The 26,201-nt window shown below is 38.7% G+C and overlaps 1 protein-coding gene across 1 annotated transcript in view; it reads right to left on the reverse strand.

Moving 5' to 3' along the window:
* The window catches only part of RSU1 (Ras suppressor protein 1), a 103,818-nt gene that overhangs the window by 51,641 nt on the left and 25,976 nt on the right, over positions 1 to 26,201 (reverse strand). Inside the window, exons 5-8 of the mRNA XM_048306873.1 lie at positions 25,826 to 25,944; positions 24,268 to 24,350; positions 23,882 to 23,996; positions 10,744 to 10,876 (exon numbers count right to left, since the gene is read on the reverse strand). Of these exons, the coding sequence (XP_048162830.1) occupies positions 10,744 to 10,876; positions 23,882 to 23,996; positions 24,268 to 24,350; positions 25,826 to 25,944 (450 nt within the window). The remainder of the gene's footprint in view (positions 1 to 10,743; positions 10,877 to 23,881; positions 23,997 to 24,267; positions 24,351 to 25,825; positions 25,945 to 26,201) is intronic.

Genomic DNA, 26,201 nt, shown 5'->3' on the forward strand with positions numbered 1-26,201 from the left:
ATAAAATGTGTTCTGGAGAGGACCTTGGTGTCTGGAGCATTCTGATCCCTAACTATGAAGCTTCTAAGATGTTTTAGTCTCCTATCTTGACAAATAAGTCTAAGAATGTAAGCTAAAAACCACTATGAATACAGAAGTTATACAAAGGTATAAAAAGGGTATAAAAGGCAAAAAAACATCACGGCATCACTGTAAAGTCCAAATTCTGTTCCCGGCAATAACCTTCTCTCCAACAGACAAAAAACCCCCACTCAAACAAAATTAGGTGAGCTACTCTCAGAGAATATCAACTGAATTTCTGAATTGCATGTATTTTGGACACACTGCCTTTGGTTAGCAACAACACCCCCCTAGAAATGCTGAGAAAACCCCTTGAATCCATTGGAAATGACAGACCCACCATGTCCACCGCAGTGAGAGCAGCAGAACACACTATAGGATAGAAGGCCCTACAACTGCAGTAGTTCTGGCAGACTCTAAAATCAGGCAATAGATCATCACCTTTGGATACTACACACAGTGTCCTAAAATCCACATGGATCATACAATAACCTTAATACTGAGATGTTGCTCTAAAACGTATTTTCCCAGAAATTATCCTGAGGCAAGCAGAGGACAATAAGAGAAAACTGAATGTTACTTTCCCTAGCAGGTTGCCCTTAGTAAGTTGTACCCTGCTTTCCTTTCCTTATTTGCTTGACTTCTGCTCTCATATAATAGAAGTGTCAGCATTTAAACACATTTTTAACATCCCTTTAAAACTACTGACACCAGAATGAAATCAGCATCAGCCCCAGATTAGTGAGTATGGGAGTAAAAACTTACCAATTACCACATCAGCTGGGGCTGATGCGGAATGCAGTTGCACCTCTCAGTGCACTTCGGATATATTATGTCTCTTAAAATGTTTTTCAGTGCTGATTGCCTTCTGGAAAGATGTATTCACTTGTTTTTATCTCCTCCTGTAATCCTAACCACACCATGTGGTATATTTTGCATATCTTATTCACAGATATGAAGCTCTTCTTTGAGCTGCTTTAAAATACACTGTGTACAGGCACAGTTCATTAAATGATCCAGGACAGCCCACACCTTCACTGTTATCTTTCACCAACTTCCAGGTCATCAAAAACAACTGTGTATTTGCTTGCGAATACCTGAGGAAAACATTTAACAACTCCAGGTCAGATCTCTGTGGAGCTCACAAGAAACATTCTCTTTGGTAAATGTCTCCCAAGACCTATCAGGGAGTTGTTAATTCTTCTTAGTGTTTTATTGAAATTATGCAGTGCTCATTTTCTAATGACAATGTTATGTACAAACTAAATGTCTCACAAAGTTCTATGGTTAAAGAGCTGCCTTGACCAACCAAATCTGTAATATTTATAAGATTTAATATTTCTTTAGGAAAAGGTTCTCAAAATCATAGTCATGCTTTAAAGTGTATGAATTACATTCCTATTACAATCACATTCTTTGTATCATCACTAGAAGAATTTCATGTCTCTTTTTCACTATTTAACCCAGAATTAATTTCAGAGTAAACTAGCTCATAATAATCCAATTTGGTCTATTCACCTTTCTTGATGCTGGAACGATACTAGCACTGCTGTCGACTTTTGAGTCTTTCGCTGACACAACAATTTAACTAAGACTGAGCTTTGGTGACTCCAGACTCTGGTCAGTCAAGTCTTCTAAACCTTCTGGGTGCATGCCCAGAGGCTTGGATGTTTAAAACCATTTCTCACAACAAAATGTTGGTCAGGCTTCTACTTAAGGGACTGAGAAATAACTCATCTTCCCTAAATTATCATCCAGCTTGCACTGAACAGAAGCATAACAGAACATGACTTTCCCTCCCACATTATTAATAATCTATCATAGTTTAGAAAAGGGCCCATTTAGTTTTTAAGGTTTATCATAATCAGATAGTTACAAGCAGCCTCTCCAGTGGCTAAGAGCCTAACAAGATAGATCCCACTTTGGATTGACCCTCTTTCCCACGGCAGAAACTTTTTTCAATCTCCTCTATCATTTTTCCTGCCCAAGGTGCCACTTGCCTGCAGCTGCACATCTCACTCTTTGCTTGCCTGGTTAGACCTCAACCTGTTCTCTAGGCCAGGTCCTGGATCCTGTTGCTTACCAGTTTCTCTGGCACACCCTACCTGTTACTCATTTTGGATTTTACCACAATTACCATTGATTTTTAACTCAGCAACTGATCTTGCCTTGTCCTATGCAACTTCGATTTGATGCAACTTTGTGCTGTTTCCCTACTTAAGTCCTGTACCCTACCACCGTTACCCTAGCTTTGGTTTCATCAAGTCCTCAGCTTCTGCACTTAACTCACTTGATTCCAATTTCACTTCTAACATAGCTCCAGACATCTGCCCCAGTGACATAAACCCTGGGTTATTATCCTTGACATGGTAAATGTATTACTGCATAATATTTTAAACTTTTATACAAAGTTCATATCAAAGGAAATCACAGTAGCAGTAGTTACACCAATATTTATATGTGCAGTATCTATATCTGTCAGATACATCAGTGATAGCTTTGGTTTTATTACATATCCATCTTAGCAATATATAAACAAAAATATACAGACATAGTGTTTTTATTGTTTGTCTTTTGACATGGGTTCCAGTTAGCTCTTCTTTTGGGAAGAGTTACAGATTTGCATGTAAATGTTGTCTAAAGATGTCAGGACTCTGAGTCATCTATTTTCTCTGTTGGAAATAATGTACTAATATATTTATCAATTTTTAAAATACAGCCAATAAATACAACATTTGGTTGGAATACAAATCAGCATTTTCATATAAAATATACAGTACCATGTCTTCAATACAACAGAACTAAACGTAAATGACATTTTTATATTTCCCCACATCAGCTTGATAAAAGATTTTTATTGGTAAATTTAAATTTTTTTACTGGTACGTGATCAAAATGTGTGAATCAGGACTATTAACACTTGTTTACTTCTCAGCTATGATGGATCCTGCTTCCTGCCATCCTTTGAGAGAAGCTTAATTTGTCATGAGTTCATCTTCACGGGAGATGTGGCATCTCAGAGACTCCCACCTAAGGTAGATCTGAGGTTATATTTTTTCCACTACCTTTACCCAGTCTTTGAAACCATGCCAGAATAAATGCGGTCACAGCTACCACTGGCCCAGATGGTACATCCATGTGAGGGGTCAAATGGTAAAGATGCCAGGCTAAAAAGACACTGAAAGAGTTAAGTGAGCTCCAGCAACAGACTGTTGGACATACATCACCATCTTATTTCTTGTACAGGCCCAGGACAACCACACAAAGCAAATGAGAAAGGAAAAGAAGTATTCACTAATGGTGCATGCTATGAGCGTAGGAACATGAGCAATCCCTCAAGGAACAGGGACAATACTGGTTCTAGAAGTATTTGTAGAGCTGCATCTAAGAGAAAACTAATGCATGAAGCCTTCTATTCCATTGCCCTAGTTTGGTCTGGATAGAGTTCATTTTCTCCCTAGTACCTGGTACAGAGCAGAGTTTTGGATTCAGGATGAGAATAATGTTGATAACACACTGTTATGTTTTGGTTGTTGCTGAGTTGTGCTTGCACTGAGCCAAGGACTTTTCAGTGTTTCATGCTCTGAAATTGAGGAGCTGCACAAGAAGCTGGAGAAGGGGAGAACACAGCTGGGACAGCTGACCAAACTGGCCAAAGGGATATTCCACACCACAGAACGTCATGCCCAGTGTATAAACTGGGGGAGTTGGCCAAGAGGGACAGATTGCTGCTCAGGGATGGGCTCAGCCTTGGTCAGTGATCAGTAATTGTATTGTGCATCTGGGGTTTATTCTTCTCTTTTTTATTACCATTATTATTATAGTATTTTAATATCAGTATTATTATTATATTTACTTTGTTTAAATTATTAAATTGCTTTTAATTCAAGCTTTTTCCTTCCCTGATTCTGCTCCATCCCATGGGGGGTAGGGGAAGGCGTGAACAGCTGTGTGCTTCTAAACTGCTGTCTGGAGTTAAATCGCTACATCCACAAACTACCAAAGAATACTACAGACAAAAGCAAAGAAAATAAAGAAGGTAAATGGCATTTATTATGGCCTGTCTTTCTTAACAGGGTGGGGTAGACTCACACTACCCAAGTTCTTTAAATCTTCACTGACCTCTGCAGATCATACAAAGAGCTGAGGTGCCTGACTGAGCTCTGCTGAATCGGATCTATAGATCTTTCAAGCAACTGGCCTGTGTTCCTCTGTACAATCTTTATTTCCCCCAGGGAGTACAGAATACCAACCATTTGAAATTACTCCTGAAATCAACTGTGCCCAGTTCTTTTTGGTATCATCACAAGATTAGATAATGACTGGATAATTTAATTTTACTTTAGAGATAGCCAAAGAAAAGCATTCTCTCTATGTATTGCTACAGTCTAAGTGCAAAAAGAAATGTTAGGAAGACTTCCATAACCCCAATGATTTTTTCCTAATGAATATATAATTTATGTAATAACAATTCTTAGCTTATGAAAAATTTTCAGTAATTATAAACAACTGCACAAAACTGCCATGTTCATTTAAACAGGTTACTAAATGCAGAAATACGCATGATTATTCTTCATATTAACAGAAAACAGAGCTTTGCCTCCTTTAGTTTAATGTCAGTGGCACTGTGCAGTTATCTTAATATATATGGGGGTGTCATCTGAATTATTCACTCAAAAATCAGGAGATGTGAATGCAAGGTCTGCCTATATCACAGACACGCCATCCTCTGCCACAAGTCATCACATCATGTACTCCTGCCCAACTGATCAGTGCTCACTGAAACTAGATTTTGGCCTTCATTTCTTCTGTTGCAAGACTGTTTCTATCAGAAAGTTACTTACTACCTTGCTCCCTTAATAATTAGAGACCTTCCTTCAAATATACACCTGGCCAGCTTATTTATATTTGTTCCTACATATACCATTTTTTTTGTCTTAAATGAAATTTTTTCCTCCCCGTCTCCCTTCCAATGACAACCATGACCTCTGTTATCAGACTTTACTTTGCTAAATAAATCACATACCTTTTAAATTTCCTCTTCTTTCTTCATTCATTTCACTATCCTATTATATTTCACACTTTGCCTGTTCCTGCCTGAATTCATCTTTCATGAACATAATGACCACAACTGTGAAATATTTCCTTTTCTGTACTGGAAAATTTCCACTCTTTCAGCCAAACTCTGGGGATTGCACCCATCTTTCTCTTCCCCTCACTCCAGCATATCACACCGGTGGCTTGCCTATAACTAATACACCCAAGCCTTCCTCTTTGTTTGCTAATTTTACTGTGTGGCATGCTGATTCTTTTCTATGCTGCTAGCTTTGTACCATCGGCAAACATAATTTAAATATTCCTGCTTTTTGTGTTAACATAAAATGGGATTCTTGCAGGTCCCAGACTGTGCTGCACAAGTAACACCATTTCAGGACTATCTCTCTTCATATCAGTTCAACCTGCTGATGCCTTCGTATCAACTGCTGGCAATTCTCACTTTCCCAACATGCTTCCCAAGAACCAACACCTGGATTTTTCATTTGTTTGACCTCTTTTCCACTCCTTGATAGGTGGTTTTACTGATTATCATCTTTACATCTCAACAGCACCAAACACCATACACCTGAACTTAAACAGGGTTAACAACTGTGGAAGATCATGAATTATTTCAAGATACTATTTGTATTCTACTGCAGTACTCTTGAGTATCCTGCCAGTCTCCTTGAGTTGTTAAAAATAAATGCTGAAATACTCTTCATTAATATAACCCAGGAGAGGAATCTGTTCCTTCACTACCTGTGTCTGTTGCCCGGGAAGCAGCTGCTGCATAATAGTGGGGTTCAGTACAACAATTCATTCCCAAGAAGCTGGGGAGATTCTCTACACTGTGGATTTTTCCACACTGTCACTGCCGATGAAATGGGGTTTCCAATTACAATGCTTAGCACAGAGCAGCCTGCCCAGGGAAACCTATGTTCCAATGCTGCCAAGCGATACATGCTCAGCACCGCATTTGTCAAACCATCTCTTCTGCTAAGAGTTCATGTGTCAGTCTTGAAAATGGCTTGCTCTTCTACTACCTTTCCTGATGGAAATGTGAAAAGTGCAACTTCCCTCCTTTCACGAAACATCTTGTTGAGCCTCTTGACTCCAAATTGACTGCCTCGTGGGAAAAATCTGCTTTCTAGAGACTTAAAAATGGTGAGACTGTTCTATTGTAATTCTGCCTCACTGGGATATGGAGGTCAAACAGGGAAACAACAATCATTAGATAATGAGTTAAAAGGTGATTCCTGGGCTTAAGGGCAGCTTAAAAACACACTCAGTACCCAGCAATTTCTTTTGTTTTAGAAGGGATTACACTACCAGGTGTTGGTATTTGCAATAGACTCTGCTGTGATAAAATCAAAATCACTATCCTACCTGTTACAGAAACAAACATGCAAAGAACAAGTTCCACATGAAGATGGATCAAGAGCATATGAATAATTCCAGAAATGTACCCAAAGACCAGCTTTCCGGACTAACTTTGCTGTAAATGCCAGCAACCAAACCCACCCACTGGTACCAATTGCGTATCTCAGTTTTATCTCATCTTACACAAATAACTAATTATCTTACAGAAATCCTAAGGAATATCATAGAATTTTGTTCTTCATAGGAGGTTAATTCATTGTTTTCTTTCAAACATTTATGTCTGTATGCACTTATCTAAGTACATTGTGACCACTAAATCACACAATACATCATCTATTTGTCAGTATCCTAGAGAGAGAAGATCCTCTGAGAATATGCTTACAACATAAAGGTCACTCTGAAAGTTGACTAAAGGCATGAATAAAAAATAAAACATTTAGTTAAGCCCTTTGAGGAGACAAGGTTGCCATTATCCTTCACTGTTTAGGCAAATTCTTCAACTGCTTTTCAACACTATCATGACATCACACAGAGTTTAATGGCAGCTCCTGAGTACATATAGACTCAAAGCCAAAATTCAGCTTCCTAAAGTTTCAGGAAGTTAAAAAGCAGTGAGAGATTAAGAATCATTACATACTTGGCAAACTGACCTATTTCCAAACGATGCTGTCACAGGATGATATGTGCAGTGGGCGTATTTTAGCCAACAAAAGCTAGCAAAGTGCCAAGAGCTGCTGAATTTCCTGTTAAGAATTAAGAGCCCCTCCACACACATTTTCCACCACAATATACGACCCATCTTTTTGTCAGCGCAAGTCTTCCTTGAAAAATTAGGGTTGAAAAAAATCACTGGGTACCATTTCTCATGAAAGGTAAGGAAATTAAAGGAAATGAAAGAAGCTACAAAGAAAGAAGAGCTGATCTGAGGGTCTTACTGGTTAACATGCTTCTGAAGTAAAGTGCAATTCCAGTTTTATACTTGGTGCGTGAGTATCATGTAAAATGAGTGTGGAAATGTAAAAGTATGCAAGACAAATGACATTTTATCTTTAGACATAATCATCCCTCATGGGTGTCATCCCTACTTATCAATTAATCACTAGAGCATGAATATCCCAAGACATGGCTAAAAATGGGATGTAATTTTTCACTAAATATGCTTGAAACAGCCAGTACATTTCACAAAAGAAAGAAGAGGTTTGTGATCTATTTGGTAGCTGCTTCCCAAGTGCAACCTCACAGAATCTGAAAGGAGATCCCTGACATTGACTGCAGCGATGACTTGTGCCAGTTACCAGCAGAAACCTCAAGGTTTATTTACATGACTACAAGTGAGTGCATTGCCAGGACTTACTGAGTTACTGCTTTCTGGCTAAGTTAACAGCAACTGAGCAAACATGAAGATCTAGCCATTGCAAACAAAATAAAATCAGCATTATTAGTATTAGCATAACCCCCTAAGTGAAAATGTAACTTGATGAGCCCCTGAAACTTGGCACTTGTGCCTGTATGAGCCTACCCTCACTGTCTTAGCTAGTCTAGACAATGTTAAACTTGTAAACAAAGAGAAGTCAGTATTTCCAATCAGCTAGCAAAAGCAATGGACAAAGGGAAACAAATCTGTCTCTGGAGCTCAAAAGTCATCTGCCATACAGATGCATAGTTCTGGTTTATGAGAGTTTACATCTTCCAGTACCTGAAAGCAAACTTACTGGTCTGATGGTCAGCTGCTGATGTATGTTCTATCTTCTCAGCGCTGCAAGTGAGGTTAGCTAAGCAGCATCCTATCCAATCATTCATTTACCTGTACTGCTTTGCCTCACAGTAAAAGTTAACCTGTTTGGATCTATCAAATGTTGGAAGATTTTTTTTTTTTTATTTTGGCAGAATGAGCAATAAAACACACAAAAACTCAAGAACTTGACTTTCCTTATTTAGATATCCACAGGGAAAAATTCTAAATTCACATATCAACCTTGCGATTTGCTTAATAGGAAATAAGACACACTACCTGTTCAAAGGCTCTGAAAGAAAAAGGCAGTTGAAGAAGCTGTATAGTCACTAGCAGGGAAAGTTCAAAATTTCACCACAAAAACCAGTTTTAATTTCTTCTGAGTCCTGATCTGCTTTTGTGCACAATAATGCTACTAGATCTGTTACCTAGACGATGCCACTGCTTTTGACTTTTAACTCCTAAACCCAAATGCAAACAGAGGAATGTCTTAGGATATGGCATCCCAATAATTCTCAGATCACATACTTAGAGGAAACTGGAAATAAAAAGGACAGTATTTTTTCAGTAGGAAAATCCATGAACTCTCTTTACAGCAGGGGAAACAAGTAAAACCAAAACTCAAAAAAAGTTACTACTGGGTTTCTAACAAAATTATACTGATACTTTTAATTTATGATTTAAATATAAAATGGTCATATGCTGAAAATCTAAAATTAACACCTAATTATTAACATCTCCATGCATTTGGGTTTCATCACTAAACTTGGAAAATTATGACACATTAATGTGTCATAATAGCTTCTAAGATCAAAGTAGAAACCATGAATGAGCCACAGAAAAATTACTTGGTTTTGATTTTTTTCCCTATTAATAACTAGAGTCTGATTGTGCTTACACTGTTAACTATACAGGTTTCAGATATTTACTGAGGACAAAATCAAAACTGGCCCATTAGCCAACAAGACACTGCTACACCTCAGCAAAGAGCAAGACAACAAGCACAATATGGCTAACTCAGAACAAAGAACAACAGCTGAGGTAACTGATGAATTACAGAACCTTCTTGTCAATTTTGATTAAACAGGAAAGTTGCCAGAGCATTTTAATATACCCAGAGTTACTTTTTTTTTTTCTTTAACAGCTTCCCCCCCATCCCCTTCCCCACAAACTGAATATGGGTCAAATTCTCAAAACTGCACTTCAGACCTTAAAATTTTGCTGTCCTCATGATGCCCAGAGTGGTCCCTGTGAGAAGTGCATGAAGATCCCCAACCTACACTGCTCAGCAAACAGAAATATAAAACTGGCAATACAAAGCAGAATTACAAAACATTATCAAGAACCCGAGATGCAGCTGCACAATGAAAAGGGGGGGGGAAGGGATGGTCCAAGGAGATAGGCAGCTGTTTCCCTACACCATGTCTGTAGTACAGAGTACTACTGCAAGAAGGGTGTTGCAGCCTACTTAAATCTATTAATAAATCTGTCTTGAGAACACGCACTACAGCATAAATATCAGCACCCTTCTGAGACACACAATTCTTGCAACCACTCTCCCATCTGTGATTCTTTTAATTTAAAATTCTGTAAATGAAGAGCAATAGCCGACAAAAGCCATTGTTGGGTCATTTAGTTTCATATAGAAATTTACATCTCAGTTACTTAATTGGAATCCCACAACTGTCACTTGTGAATATTCTTCTCTGGTAATTTTGTTCAGACAGCAAACATATAAAAGATTGTCAGAAATGCTTCTGAATTATTAAAATGTATTTTTTAAATAAAGGCAATATGCAAAAACTAACTTTCCAATCCAGAGGCTGTACTGTTGTACTTCCTACTGCTCCTAGGGAGACAGCATCAAGAATGCTTCTAGACACTGAAAAATAACTTCCCATCTAAAGAATAACATGGAGACTTTTTTACTTAAAATAAATATTACAATTCAGTGAATGATTAAAGACATTTTTTCCTAAACCATTAGTCAGCATTTGTACATGGAATCTCGCATTAAAATGGAGAAGCCCAGCACACACATTTACACATTGCTGAAGAAAGCACTAGTACCTGTATTTGAATTACTAAGGTTATAGACTTTTGCCAATTAGTCCAGATCAAAACAGGTTTGAAGTCTGGATATCTCTCAAAACATAACAACCCACATCCAAAACCATTAACAAAAATCTATTTCAATCTATAAAGCCATACTGAACATACTTAAAATTAGTACTTCTCAAAAGGCTTGTAATGCTTGTTCTTTTACATCTCTCATGTTACATTGAAGTTCTTAGAAATAAACAAAAATGCAGGACAGTATCAAACAATCTTTGTGCTTTCCTAACTTGTCTACATGAGAGTCACCTTCTTCTTAGCAAAATTCCTTAATATAAATGTACAGGCTTGCATATTTGTCCTGGATACCAAGTTACTGCATGTATTATGAAAGATATGTGTAGCTGGTAACACTTTGCCCAAGACACTACAGGGAAAAAATCAAACAACACAGCTACAGTATATAATGTAATACTTACTATTTATATGTTTCTGAACGAATGTATTCGAAAACATGAGATACTCCCAGCTGGAACTGATCAGCAATAGGGGTAACCCAAGGATTGTTCTCCGCTTTGAAGACTTGTTTTTGACCGGTCAAATCCAAATTACCTGAAAGAGATTGAACGAAACACCACATGAAAAATGTTTGAAATATGAAAAATTTGAAAGAAATACCCTGCTGTGAATATAAAAACCTTTTATTTGTTTCAGAAAGTACAACTGTAATAAAAGGAAATATTTCAGTCTTAGCAAAGAGAACAGAAGGACAAAGTGGTTCCCACCATGATGGATGCAGTTCCACTCTATTTGTTTTCAGTGCTGCTACAAAGGGTTGCAAAGCAGGGTTGAACTTTGTCCACTTGTTTATTAAATTAGTTTTAAGTGTGACTTGATAACGCACCTTTTCACTATCTCCACCATGATCTGCAGGAATGAAAGAGTGATTCTCTGGTAGAAGTCTGCTCTGCTGAAGCTTGGCATTGCAGAGCATTCCTCAATCCCTGCTCCAGGGGCATTTTGCCTTCCCAGTGCCCAGCATGTTGTCTGCACCAAGATCCCACACTGATCTGTGGGTAGAGTGACACATACTCACCAAAGCAAACAAACAGCGCTGTTCTTGTAACATGGCAGTTTTACCTATTCTGTTGACAGAAGACACAAGAGACCTACTACTGGCTTGCTTGGGGTTTTCTTGTTTGTTCATTTTTAAAAGTTTACCATCCAACCCCGAAACAGTACATGCTCCACCGAAACTCCTCATGACTATGGATATGAAAGGCTGAATTCCAGGACAGTCTGGCCATTGAAATATTTTCTTGTGTTCTTTAAATTAAGAAATCTGTGGCACATTTTCAATTTATTTTTGTGAATTTTACAATGAAGAGAGGCCTACCCTTTCCCCAGAAATCAACAATAACTAAACCACAAGATAAAATAATCTTTTAAGTATGGAGAACAAAACAAAAAGGGTTTTGAAGACTGACTGAGCCAAGCTGCTCATGAAATCTGAAATCAACCTGACACCACAGCTTTCCAAAATAAAAGGAGCTGTGCAAGTGCAGGCAAGGGGAGCTGCTGCAAGCCCTGTGCTCACTGCCCGCTCTGGCTACACATTCTGAATGACAGCTAATCCTTGGTGTATTCCTCTCTGTAAAAGGGGTTAAGACAATTAAAGACAGGCCATTATATGGTGTGAAAAGATGCCAAGCATCTCATACCAGCCTATCATGGCATCACGATTACCTTAACAAGCTCATCTGCCAGCTGTCTGTGGCAGGCTGGTCTGAGCCAGCAGTGGCAGGAGCATCCCCCACAGCCGTCAGTCAAGCGGCAGCCGCCCGCTGCCACACGCTTCAGTGCACCTCGTCTGCTTTATTAAGGGACTCAGCAGCCCTGTTCTAACAAGGATCAGGAAAAAGGATTAAGTACTGTGACAAAGAGGACCTAATAAGCAAGAAAGCAGTGTGTCTAAATCTGTGCTGGCTGAAGGCGTGGGCCGGCGCTCTTGCCATGCAGCTCTCACGTGGAGGCCGCGGGGGAAGCCGACCAGCGCAGAGATTAGCCCTAACCCTCTGACCAGGGCTGCTGGGAAGATCCTGTATCACTCAGGGGCTTGCTTTGCAACTGCAAATTGGATTTCCCATTTTATTACCTGCAAAAAATCCTGTATGCTGCCCTCTGAAACTACCAAAGCTGCAAGCACTCTGTAGGTGCTACAACAGGGTAAAATGATCAATCTGTGTACAACTAATAAAACCAGTTAAATTTGGGGATGCAGGCTTGGTTCCATCATAGGTCAAGTTCAATGCTGCTTATAGGAATAAGTTACATGCGCCCAAAATCTCAATATCCAGGGTCTCAGCTGAATCCTCTTGTCCCAAGCTGTGTCAGAAATTGTCCATCCAGGGAAGGCTGCTGCATGTTTCCATTACCACAGCACTTGAGCAGCATGCCTACTTCCATTTCAAATACCACATGGCCCATATAAACATAATTCATTGTAATAATTACTACTCTACTACAGCAAAAGGAATCTTACAGCAGAAGAAAGACTGCTCAAGCAGAATAACCTGTAGGTCCTCATGCCAATGTATTAACTTTATTTTCCTCTGTCTTCTCTTTTTTCCCAAAATACATTGGAGGCAGGTACAAATATTTCTTTTCACCTTCACAGGGAAGGAGGCAGGAGGCCCTAATTAATCTGATTACGGAGGAAACTGAGGCGCACAAAAATTCAGGATCTGCACCAAAATCCACCCCTCCCTGCCCAGGACGTCCTTCTGGGAGCCTTGCCAGCAGCAGCTGGCCTGGCAGCCCATCCCACTGGCCACCTAGAGCTGGAGTGAGAACCTAGGGATTTTAAGTGAAGAATTTAATCAAGTGTGCTAGTGAGAAAAGGAACAACTTGTCTGTCCTCACGGCAAGCACTGGGTTCTCTGCAGGTGAGTGAAGGAGGGCTGCCCTACAGAAGACAGGAAGGACAGGGCAACCAATGCTTTAAAATCCTCCCTGTTTGATACCAAAATTTCCATCTGGAAATGAAGGCAGAAAAATAAGTAGGAAGTTACACGGAGAGTGCTCCACCTCATCAGACCTAAGGAAGAAATGGAGTCTAATCCTCCTGACACAAGGCAAGCCATTTGAGCACAAAGAAGCCACATAATTAAAAATGAGACAGAAGGGAAATGTTCGTACTGCATCACCATACATTGCTTGGGGCCATATCCTGCTGTCCTTTCTATGCTTACAGCTAAAAAAATCCATGAATCAAGGGCATATCTAATTCTCTGGCTGCAGGACATCCAGGAGTCCCAAGCACAAGGCCAATGTCTCAGTAGCATCTCATGAATAGTATGTGCTGGGGCAGCCAAATACACAGGAGCACACTGCATGGACCCTTCTGCTGCAGTGCACAGGACAAACCCAGCAGTGTGGAAGACATCATCACACTCGCCTGAAGCAATGGCTCTGGTACCGGGCTCACCTCAGGAGTGCCGAGCAACCAGGCACCTCACACGTGTCCCTATCCCCCCAGCCCAAAGGTCTCCTTGCCTAGGTGATTTTTTTATGGCAGCACCACGTTAGAAAATGCTGTTATTCCACCCCTGCAGCACTAGAGCCAGGGAAAAAGCCATGGCAGATGTGCCTTCATGCGTATTGTCTAACAGCAGCATCAGCAGAACACCATCCCCAGGGCTTTCAGAAATTTATATAGTGTTCTGCTACACAGATCACATCAAATCCCTCAGACACTTTTAGTAAGCAAAATACAGAATTACCTCCAGTAAAACTCCAGCACCAAAGATTCAATCACAAAATGTATTAGGATTGGAGACTGCACTGGTCACTGCTGTTTTGTTCTTTCCATGCATATCTGCCTATTAAAAAATATTTATCATTTCTCTAATTTGGCATAATTGTTTCACTAAAATTGTATTTCTTCATTATGGACTTCAAGTTCTTGCTATTTTGTCATACTGAAAGGGATCACCTCCACCGAAAGGCATCACAGTCGTGTGCCTCTGGTAAGCGAGGAAGAACAGGCCATCTTCAAGGCTAGTCAGCACAGCCCCTTTCCTAGGGCACAGAAATGTTTTTCAAATTATTTTTGAGTGCTTCTAAAATTATTCTAATAAATCATCAAAACTATACACCCCAGAACTCAGGTTTAACATGCTTAAAGAACCTTCTAAGTCCGACGGGTACTTTTTTTACTCTCTCTTAGGTAAATACAGATTACCAAGTAGGAAGACTGCAAAGTGGACACTGCTGCTACCAGCAAGTGGACACTGAAAAGAGAACAGAACCTGGAAAAGGGAAGAGTAGAGATCTAACAGCTGACTGCTGTGGACAATCTGCACAGAATGACCAAAAACCTTCTAAAAGGAGCCATCTGTGTGGTCTTAAAAGTGCCTGATTCTTGGCATTTTTATTTCTGTCTCAGCACTCATTGTATCTAAAGATGATCCTGAACCCTTAAGTTTGACTGGATCCCTGTGATTTAACTTCTTTGTTTACCCCACCTCAAAACCAAATTGCTCCTAATGCCCAACTACTAAGCTGTGCAGACCTGAAAACTGTCTACTGTCCAAATCTCTCGTTAGCTGCCACCTGGGAGCTACAATAGAACTACACCAAAACTCCTGAAAATTCAAGTGCAAAATCAAAGTATGCATATTTTTATTTTAATGTGCTCTAACTTAGGTGATCCATTAACAAAAAATACCATTTATCACTTCTTAAATTCAGAGCTTCTACAGCCATGGGTGGGCAGAAGGGCCACTCGTATGACAGCAGGCACACCTCATCCTGAGAGACATTTACAGGATAAGAAGACAGCTACACTTTCCTGTCTCAGTGGATCTATCCTGCACTCGAGCTAAAACATGATCATTAATGTTTCTTGTTATTTTCCTGCAGTGCTGTTGAAATAAAAAGTAGTTTGTGTGAACACTCATGTTTTGCTCAAATGCCTCCAAAGGTCAGAAAAGAGCTCGTAATAGAAAATAAAATGCTGCCTCCCACAGTTGTGTTTGCAGAGGGTATCACAGCCAGTAATAATACCACCCATCACTTTGGCCAAGGGTGCCTTCAGACCTCCCAGGCTACTCCTGTCCATTAGATCTAGTCTGCAAGCACCCCTTACATACAACCACAAGCCCCTCATCCTCTTGTGATGTATGATCTACAAAGTGTGTACTATTTACCCAACGGATGTATACTGGAGGTACAGTAAGGTATGACTAGTGTACATAGGCATTACTTCAACACATACAAAAGGAAACAGAATGAACACAAACCTGGCTTGTCCTTTCCACTTGAATGCCCTTGGCAATACTTTAAATACTCTCAAAAATTAAAAGGTGAAATTAGGTAATTAAACAACTCTGACATTTGAGAACTGAACAATGGCATTCAGCATAAGAAACATGATCCTAGCTGTAAAATGCCAGATCAACACTTCTTTGTAATGGTTTAAATTCATCCCTAGTGGAGCTTCATTAAAATCAATGGATATAATTTTTAGCCTGTATACTGTTGAGCTTCACATCTGTGTCCTGTTGATACTCTGACTCCCCTCCCAGCCTACACTCTGCTTCACTGACCTCAAGGAGAGTCCTCAAACTGTAACACATCCCCTTTAGTGATTCCTTTTAAGACTGCAATTTAAATGTTCTTTCCCTTTACAACATAAAGGTCTTACTCTCTGTTGCACATATGAAACAAAGAACAAAATTAGTTTTAGTAATTTATTTAGATATAAATACCTCCGAATCCTGTTTTATTAAATGCTAAGTAAGGGATCAATCCACTGCACTAAATTTAAACTTAGGTTGTACGTAAAAATATGTCTGTCCTGGCTTGTTTTAGATTTGCTTTACACTACAGGGATTATAATTTTTATTACTTTTGTGGCATTTGCTTTGTCTTGAGAGAGAGAGATTGTTTTAAGTGCAGGGGTAGAAGAAATATCATGACTATTATGTCATAAAAAGGATACCAAAGTAATTAAATTGTGAATGATGTCTTAATACCTATGTAAAAAAATGAAAATATATACTCATTTGTATGCCACAAAGTATTATCAAAAGCCAGTAATTTTTACCCCAATCTTAAGCATATGTAAGGCTGTGCACCAGTAACTCATACCGTTCCTATAAACAAGTAAGATCATCTATGCTTTCAAGACACAGCACTTTTGAAGGATTAGTAACAGAATACAGTAGAATTAAACAGTATTTATAAAGGAGCAGTAAGACAACAAAGAGCAAAGTCTTCTTGTACCTAAGTGAAGTGTGACTCCACCTCTTTGGAACCAGCAGAAATATTCATGGAAATACAGTATGATAAACAAATGTACATCTTCATAGTATATGTCAAAAATACAAATTTGCTTACTAATGAGCTTCTATGCACTAAGAGAGAACAACTAAATTTAGTAAACCTAAACCTAGACTGAAATGCCTCCGAAAGATCAATCCCAGCAACGCTTCTGCCCTCTCACCCCTACATCCTTACACTGAAGAAGATCTAACAGTATCACTTCTAGCCACCGGCACTTCAGAGAACCCTGAAATAGTATTTGTGGTGGTTCTACATAATGTGGGAAAAGGTTCAAGTCTCAGATAACAACGAATCAGATTCAGTACATACAAATAAATGAGATACTCCAGAGCATCCATCACACAGAAGCAGGCTGGAAGTCTTCCCCTGGCTCCTTTCCTAACCACACAGATGGGAATGCCTGCAACCTCCCCTGTGAGTGTTAGACAGGAAGCCCCATGGTAAGAGGAGGCTGAGGGAGCAATCTGAAAGCCAAATACTGAAGCCTAAGTCCATCCTCACAATTACTCTCAGGGAGTTAAAACAGGTTTTGCAACATCACATGTTATTCTTACAACTTCTCAGACGTACATGATGATTTCCAATAATGAGTTCAGAGATGAGACTCCAGCATTCACCTGAATACATTTAACAGTAGATCTCTGTGTCAGTTCAGTAACTGAAGAGCTTCCAAACACATTTCAAACATCTGGTCTGAAAAACATCAGGAGATGGAGACTCTGCCAGTTATGTCTTGTTCTAATGTTCATCACTGTAAAAATACATTCTTTATTTTAGTGCTGAACTAAACTGACTTAGTTCTAAAACACTGCTGGCTCCCTCTCCTACAAGCTTTCTTCTCATGGAGTGAGGATGAGCAGCCAAGTGTCCTCTCACTCTTCACTTTGATAGGTTAAATAGTCTGATGATACTGTGATAGCATAATAGCTACTCCATTTGCTTCAACTCTTAGCAAAAGTTTATTTCATAGCTGAAATAAATCAAGTAAAAGCAGACCATCTAAATCTTGAATTCTCTACCCTTGATGTAAATGTGAAGTGATACAGGCCAAACTGGTATCACCTCAGCCACAGCTATTACAATTGTACTGGAAGAGAATTTTACCCTCCAGCATGTTTCATAGGAGAGAGTTTAAAACAAAGTGAATGTAGTCCTGAGATATTTATACAAAATTCCAGCATCAAAGCAAAGGTCAGCCAGAATCTTTATACCAAAGTGTAATGGGAAGTCTGACACTTCAGATGCGTCAGGACTGAAGATGAAGCCTAGGAAGGAGAAGAGGATGGATGAAATGCCAAATTACTACCTTAAACCACACTTCAGGTACTAAATACAGGCGGATTATAGACCTAACCTAGTTGGGCAAACTCACATTTCCATATTCAGGTGACAGGAGGAGTGGTTAACTCTCTGGGAACAAGGGGAGAGCCCTTGAAACTTCTACCATCACAGTACACAACAAACCAGACCTTACCAGGACAAGTAGTAGAAAGAGTAAATAGTAATAACATTCACAGAGGAAAACCATAAAACAGGAACTTATTCAATGCAGCACATAAGGTACCCCTCACCTAACAACACTGCTAATGGCTTGTACTGCCACATGACAAATCAGGCTGTTTCAACAGCTGAGCTCCACCACACAGAGCTTTCAGGTACCAGGGCAACCAGCGCAGCTGATGCCATTGTCTTGGTAGCTAAGAGGAAAGGCAGAAGAAAGAGCACTTTAACAAAAATCCAAGAAATTACCTCAAAATGTACTTTCAAAATGTATTTCTAAAAATATCTTCTAAAATTATTTGTTTATTACTTACAACTCGATTATAAATTAATTTCTCCCAGATTCCTCACATAAGAGTGAGACCAATTACTAGAAGACCTACAAGTACTGCTAAGTTTCACCGATTTCTTTCTATGAAAGGTGACATGTTGTGCTGGAAATACCATTTCCTTCACTGCTCTATGTAACAAATGCCCAGTGCTGACTGGGATCCCAAGGGGCAAACCAACAGTCACTGCTAAGTGTTCCCAGTGAAGAAACCCAAGAAACACACTATGCAGCAGAGGAGTTCTGAAACAAAGGAAATTAACGTGATGTCAAAGTAGTTTAACATCAAAGACACTCTAATGGCACAGGAAGTATTACAGGCTTAGAGGATCAGCATCCCAATTTATTTTGAAATATATTGCACATTTTTTCCAGCATCAGAAACTCCCCTGAGATTCTCAATTACACAGGAATTCAACAGAGCATTCTCTCTTTGAAGGGTCCCTATCAGACCAAAATCTAGTTAACTTAAAAAAATGACTTCAAAAAAAGACTCACTGTATTGCTTTTGCCCCTCACCTTTGAAACTTCATTCAAACACAGGTTGCCAAGTACTCAGAAGAGCGAAACCACTTTAAAGTACTATGAAATGCATAAAATGAACCAAATATATCAAAAAATGCAACATTCGCTCAGATTGGTTCTAATTACAGTACTCTTACTCTTACTACAGCTCTGACACAACAGATGAAGTATCTGCTGACAGAAACATCATTATTATGTTGATGATACTTATAATCAGAGTACAGTCAACATGAGGAGCACCCACACACACACACTGCAGTCATCTGAGAAATGAATCTAAAACTTGCATATTTTAAAACCTAATGCAAGATCAAATCTGAATCTTGGAAAGTTCGGCAAGAATTACAGCAGTGTACATCAAGTACTCTGCATTCAGCCTGGTTTCTAACTACATAACAAGTGATGGGGGGTAGGGTGTAGTGGTTTTGCCTTTTTTTTTCTTTTTTTAACTTAAACCTTAAATGAGAACCACAATTAGAATATGCACAGATTTTCAGAGAAGCTTTTCTATATAAATAATCTCTCCATAACCTATCTTGTTACATACATGTTTTTTATTGCTTCTTGACTGATAGCTTGTTTTCTAAGACTGCTGATGTAGCAGTTGTTTTGTTTATCCACCCTTACCTTGGTTCCAAAAGTAGAAACATGTCTTTTTTTGAAATTGTAAGGTATCAACTAGTTGTTCCAGTGCTCAGAACTGTTGTCCAAAGAGCCCCAGTGTTCAGGCTTCCAACAAGCACCACTGACCTGTATTGCAGGTGTGAGCAGCGCTGTGTTGTGACACAGGCAGGGTGCAGTGACAGTTTATACTAATATAAGAAAAGTCTGGCATTTACATCAACTATTGGAAAATTTCCAACACTTGGAAAAGACATATCTTTTGTAAAGTAAGTGATTCTTATATTTGCACAAGCCTGTTATAATTACCTGAGTAAACGGCTATTTCGATTAATATTTACTTGAACAAACAACTGCAGCTACTACTTTGCATAATATAATATTAATTCACAAATTCTAGAGTAATTTCAAAAGCCTAAATTTTAAAAGGCCTTCCTGTGACGGAAATATTGAGACTTTCGGCACAATTCCTTGAACTTTGTATTTAAAGCCAATCCTTTCTACACAGAAGGTAATTTAGCTGTTCAAAATTAAAAATTTATGAAAGAATTACTTAGTTATTCTGATATACAAATTAAATTTACAAAACGTTTAATGTTCCTTAAAAAGGAACAGGCTACTTACCCCATCCAGATTGGTTTTTTTTTTTACAAGGCTCGAATTTTCCACTTTTCTCATATGTACTAACAATTAACTAACAATTCTGATAGTGTGTCTCTTTACCAGAGGAAATTATTTGATAAACTAGAACAGTATTGAACAGCAACTTATACACCATTGATGCCAAATTCAGTTTTGAAAAAGGAGGATGATAATTGGGAATATATTCTTTGAAATCCCTGTTCTTCCATATGCATAAACCTGAGCAAGCTACGTGTGCGTACACGTGTTGGCAGCAGGGTAGTGCACACAGGCAACATTAGAATCTGGGCTTTATAAATCATATAATTTGTTTTCACATCAAAAAAGAAAATCTACAGACAAGCTAGTTACATTCTCTGGGTGGTTATTTAGCTACATCTTTGTGAGTATTCTGCACCATGTACTACTCTTGCACTCCTCATTCTGCTGAGAAAAACCTGAGAAAATCTTTTATGTAGCACATATGGGTCCACCCAGATGAACAAACAATGAACTTAAAACACCATCACTGATGTTACTAATTGCATCTACCATTTTATGTGGTTCTTGTTTCTACTCTCTTTCCAAACCATTCTCATTGTTAAATGGTCAGAACACACAAAGTGACAGATTTAGTGCCTCCTTGGCAATTTATATAACTGACTGCAACTCTGTTGTTGCAGTGAATCATGATTTATTTGTCTCGCAATGCAGCACATAACCTTTTAAATGCTAGAGAAAAAAATGCCAGCACCTCTTTAAAGTTTATATATGACTGCCCACCACCATTTCTCATGAATGGGGTTTTGAGAGACAAATGATAAAAACAAGCTGCAAATTCCACCCACCTACTCCTGGCCATTTCCTGTGTTCATCACTCACATGTACTGTATTTACAGAAAAGCACCTCACCCAGTGCACTCTTTTAGTCCTCTCATTTCCTCCTGGGCAGGAATATGTTTCTTAGATTAGCGGTAGGCATTCTCTGCTAAACGCAACAGAGGATAACAGCAACCTCCCCCAGCCCTGCACTGGTGCCACGCTCAATCACACCAGGTGAAATTACAGGCTGATGGTAGGGGGTTATTTATCGGTATCTCCATTCCAAAGTTGTGACCTCGAGGCCTGTCTGTGGCCTTTTTCATACCCTATTCTCCATTCCTTCCTCTGCACTTAGTTCCATTACCTTTAAAAAACACTTTAATGTAACACACACATCCTTCTCATCATTCAGTTGTGCCCATCTCCGTGATAAATGAACATCCAGCGAGTCACTGCTGTCCACCAGTGCCTGAACTAAGCCAGTCAAAAGCCTTCAGCAGCTTTAATTATGAAAGTGATAATGAGAGAGAAAAGATTGTTTACTTTTAATGGAACAGCAGCAGCTCCAATTAATGCAAACAGGACCTGCTCATTGAAAAGCTATTTATCTGACATGCACACCAAAAAGTATTTGGATAGTTCTGAGTACATTATAATTCAGTTTTAAAAATTTAGGAGGGAGAACTTGGACAGCAGACAAAGTTCATACTCCCTCAGATGGTGACTATGGCATTAGCAGTCCAGGCAGTAGGTAGTAACCCTCTAATACCACCTTTCATCGGCAGACTTTAAAACTGTCTGCAAAGGGGTGCTTCTCTAAACTGCCCTGGTTTACAGAAGGGAAAACAGGGCTGCAGAGATTCACTCTTGCCTATGGCCTGTTCCCTGATCTCAAACAAGCCTTCCAAACCTTAGTCTGGTGTTTCATTCCCTACATGTGTGCCTAAATGTTTAATAAACAAGCAAGAACATTGCTTTTCACAGTAAGTATTTGTGCTTGCAAGTTGCACAAATTACAAATCTAAACTTCAGTGTAATGTTTTCTAGAAATGTACCCCAAAATCTATTTCAAAAATTTGAGATAATTCTAGTATTATTCACAGCATAGATCACAACAGAAATTATGGCAACTGATCAGAAATGAGGATTTTGAGTGAGACCATAAAATGAAACATTGATAAATTTATACAGGAAAAAAAAAGTAGAATTTATAAAATACCTTTTGAGTAATAAAGAACAGAGGTAACAAGGACTTAGCTGTGTCAGTGCACCTCACCTTCATCAGCTGGGGCAAAATTAAAAGTCCTTCTTCTACCAGATTGTGATATCGTTCTATAATGCAAATAAACGTTAACTAAGAAGAAGACATTTCCCTTGGATATCCTGAGTTTTGTAGGTCAATACAAAATAAATATGGAGAATTTTGTTTCAAACATTTCCCTTTGGGATGGATTTTGAGAGTAAAACCATTTAATGGGGATCTGTTGTTATGCTTGTAAGGCAGCAGCATGTTTAGAACATTTCATTAGCCAAAGAAGGTGGTTAGACTCAGTGCACCATTCATCTTCCACTTTCTGAAAAAACCCCGAAAGCTGTAATTTAGTGAGCTACAGAAAAATATATTTACAGACACTACATGCTTCTGAAACATTATTGCTGTTGAAAGAGAACTGATAAATAAACATGACTTTGATAAAAACGTAAAGAAAGTATACCTGTGTCAAGACATAAACATCTGAAATTAAAGAAAAGAGAGCAACTTTCAATTACTAGTGGTGAGGGGAAAAGGCAAAAAACCTCATAGTGGGCAAACAAGAGTCAAAGCAAATACCTTCCCCAATTCAGAGAAGAAAAGCACTTTGCTCTATAAAACAAAAAGCATTTGTTGCAGACTGTCACATTAAAGCGCACAGGGTCAACAGGTCAAAGCAAGTTCTTCTGAAAACAAATAATTTTATTTTAATTATGTTAACTTCAGTCACTATCCTTCTGAGTTTTGGGAACTTTTATGTGGAAGGCACCAGCAGGAAGAAGCTTCCCCATGTAACAGTCCACAGTAACAAGAAGAAAGGAACAGACCCTGTGTAACAGGTGTTTCAAAAACAGGTAATTGACACAACTACATTACTCCCGATGAAAATATTTTTAAAGATTTTAAGATCAGAAACCAATTTTGGGCTTGGGGCAAACAGGAACCATGCTCCTCACATAAAATGGAGTACTGCAATGCAAATTCAGCAAAACCAATACTTAAGTTTCAAAGAAAAACTCTTCCTTCACAGGTTGAAAGAACCCACCTATAACTATATTTAAATGCACAGTATGACAAATTCAAATTACATCAATCAGTTCCATTGCTTTAAGTTAAAGAGCTGTCAACTCCCTAAAAAAGGTAGGCTATCAAACTGAAAAAACAAAAACATCCTCTCATTTAGCGGTATTATTTCACTCTAGCTGATCAAACTTCCACTTTGTATAGGCACAGTCACTCAGAACCCACTTATGCTACTGTCATTTTGCTTCAGTGTTCTCAAAACTCAGTGAGAGATAAGAATGGGTTTGCTGACCCTGTGTTTATGATACGTTACATAAAGCAAGGTGCTGTACATAAATTGGCAATCAGGTGTAATAATACACAAGAAAAATGCAACATGTAAAAAAGTAATAAAACCAAACACACATCATCTTCTGGCTCCTCCTGCATATCCAGGAGGAAGGTGAAAAAGTGAGTTTTTCTCAGGGGAAAGTAAATATTAGCATATATGATGACTTAAGCATAATCATTTCAGAGGAAATACAGTTCATCATCATCATAATTAGACAAACAAATAAATTATCATCTGTATTCTTACCCAGTTCTGGGGGCAGCACAGTAAGACGATTTCCCTGGATATGCAGTTCCTTAAGCTGGGTGAGCTCACCAATTTCTTTAGGCAGTGATATCAGGTCATTGTCTCTAAGACTCAGCTAAGAGCAAACATAAATTCAGTCAGAACAATTTTCAGTTACCATAAAGCAGCCCAAAAGAGAACTCTGCTCCCTCTGCCCCCACCTTTCTCCTGAATGCTCAGTTCTTCCAATTTATTAACAAGTGTCTTCTGGTAAACAAGAAACAGTTCCAGGTGTAGTGGTCTGTTCCTGCAAACCTACCCTACTACTCCTCAAATTGACTGGATCCTATTCCTACAAGTATTGCAAAAGTGAATTGATTTTCCAAGAATTTAGATAAATTACTTACTATCTGCAACTTTGTGAGCTTCCCAATATCTGGCGGCAGGATTTCAAAATCGTTGTCACTTAGATAGAGTGCACGAAGGGTGGCTGCAAATTAAATAGCAATATATAAACAGGGTGGCATATAACCCAACCATTTGAGGTCTAATCAATAAAAAGGAGTCAGGTTTGATTAATAACCCTGACTTGGTGAAAAGCCTCTGACATACCCAGGGCTCACAATAATAACAAGCAGGTCAAACTTAGATTTACTGGCTTATTATATTGTTGGTGACTTCAGGAAAACATCTATATTCAAAAAGACTAACACAATTAACAATTTCTGCAACAGTAGACTCTGACAGATTCTGGCAAATAGTCTGAATGCTCAGATGTGAGAATAAAGTCATTACTCTTTATTACCCCCGGTTCTTATTTATTGCATCAATTTGCATCCTAAACAAACATTAAAAAAAGTCTGAGTTTTTTTGGCAAATATGCATCTATCTTAAGCTCTACAGAAACCACACTGGGAAAGAGATCTGAAATGAAATACAGGAGACTCAAACTGTATGATTTGTAATTTCCATGTGAAGTCTCAATGAAATTCACCAAAAGAAAGATGACCTAGCACAACTATGCAGCTTGCTATTATGGAACAAGCATACACGACAGCTGGAAAAAGGAATTAAAATGGAGACTCACAAAGAACTGTCAGGTGCAGCAGGAGAGAAGGTGGTCAGATCAGCAAAACCTCTCCTTCCCACCAGAGGAGATCCTATTTGTCTTACGTAGTTCACTCCTCCTCTTCCCATTTCACTAAATGTGACCATTTTTAATAATGCTGACTTAAAGATTTCCCTGTGCCAGGTTACAATCACAACATCCCTCAGAGAGCAGCACTCCTTCTCTCCCCTCACCTGTCACTTTGATGCTGAAGGCACCGATCCTGAAGCCACTTCAGCACAGTACACGGAAAAGCAGAATCACTGAAATCTAGAAAGCGCCAGAATTCAAGTTGCTCAGGCAACCATAATGCAGACCTTTTGCACATATGCATTACAATACCTTTCTGTCAACTCTCTGGGTATATATTTTTAGCATATGCAAAGATCAGCTTAGCTCTACCATTCCTCTGCCAAGCTTTGTAACCTCAGCATATGTTTTAATGTACTGGATACCTCAACATCCAAATGCTGTTAAAACTATTTTAGTAATGAACCATCAAGAAGACATTTGTTTTCAGACTCAACACACAACAGTTGTGTTGCAAAACAGTTTATCTTCCCCTGAGGCTTGCAGCCCTTCATGATGTTTTAACTGAGTATGGTACCCAAGGAAATATTACTCAGAAGAAAACTAATATACCATTACTAAGCAAGTCTTCTCGTGTCCAAAGGTGTCAGGTAACTGTATGATAAATATTGCTGTGCTATGTAGAAATATTCAAGATATATTAAAAGAAAAACATAAACACTGGGAAAAAATCTGTTGTATTTTGGTCTCCATCAAATAAATTTCAACTGCAGAAAGCAAAGCACCATATCCTGAAGATCTGTAGAATTTTTAGAAAAGTTTCTTACTCAGATAGAAGAAGTTTCCCGGTAGGGAATTTTCATTTAAATTGTTGTAAGTCAAGTCAAGAACTTCTAGGGCTGGTAAAGAGCCAAATCCCCTTGGCAAGGTGTTTAACCTGTTCATGCTGTAAGTAAAGAGAAAAAAAAAAGAATATTACATCAGTACTCACTTTACCTAACAGGAGTAACACAGGTCACAAGAGTTTTGGGTTTTTTTCCCTTAAAAAAATGTAACCTATGCCAAGATTTCCTCTTGTTTTGAAAAGGGTTTGATGCTTCCAGATACTGAGCAAGTCTTTTGCAATGCAGACCTTTTTATAACCTCTCATTCCCATAAATATACTCAAAACTTAGGCACTCTGAAGGGATTGTCTGTTATGTC

Source organism: Corvus hawaiiensis, chromosome 1, assembly GCF_020740725.1.
Source record: "Corvus hawaiiensis isolate bCorHaw1 chromosome 1, bCorHaw1.pri.cur, whole genome shotgun sequence".
In the NCBI taxonomy this organism is placed as follows: Eukaryota; Metazoa; Chordata; class Aves; order Passeriformes; family Corvidae; genus Corvus; species Corvus hawaiiensis.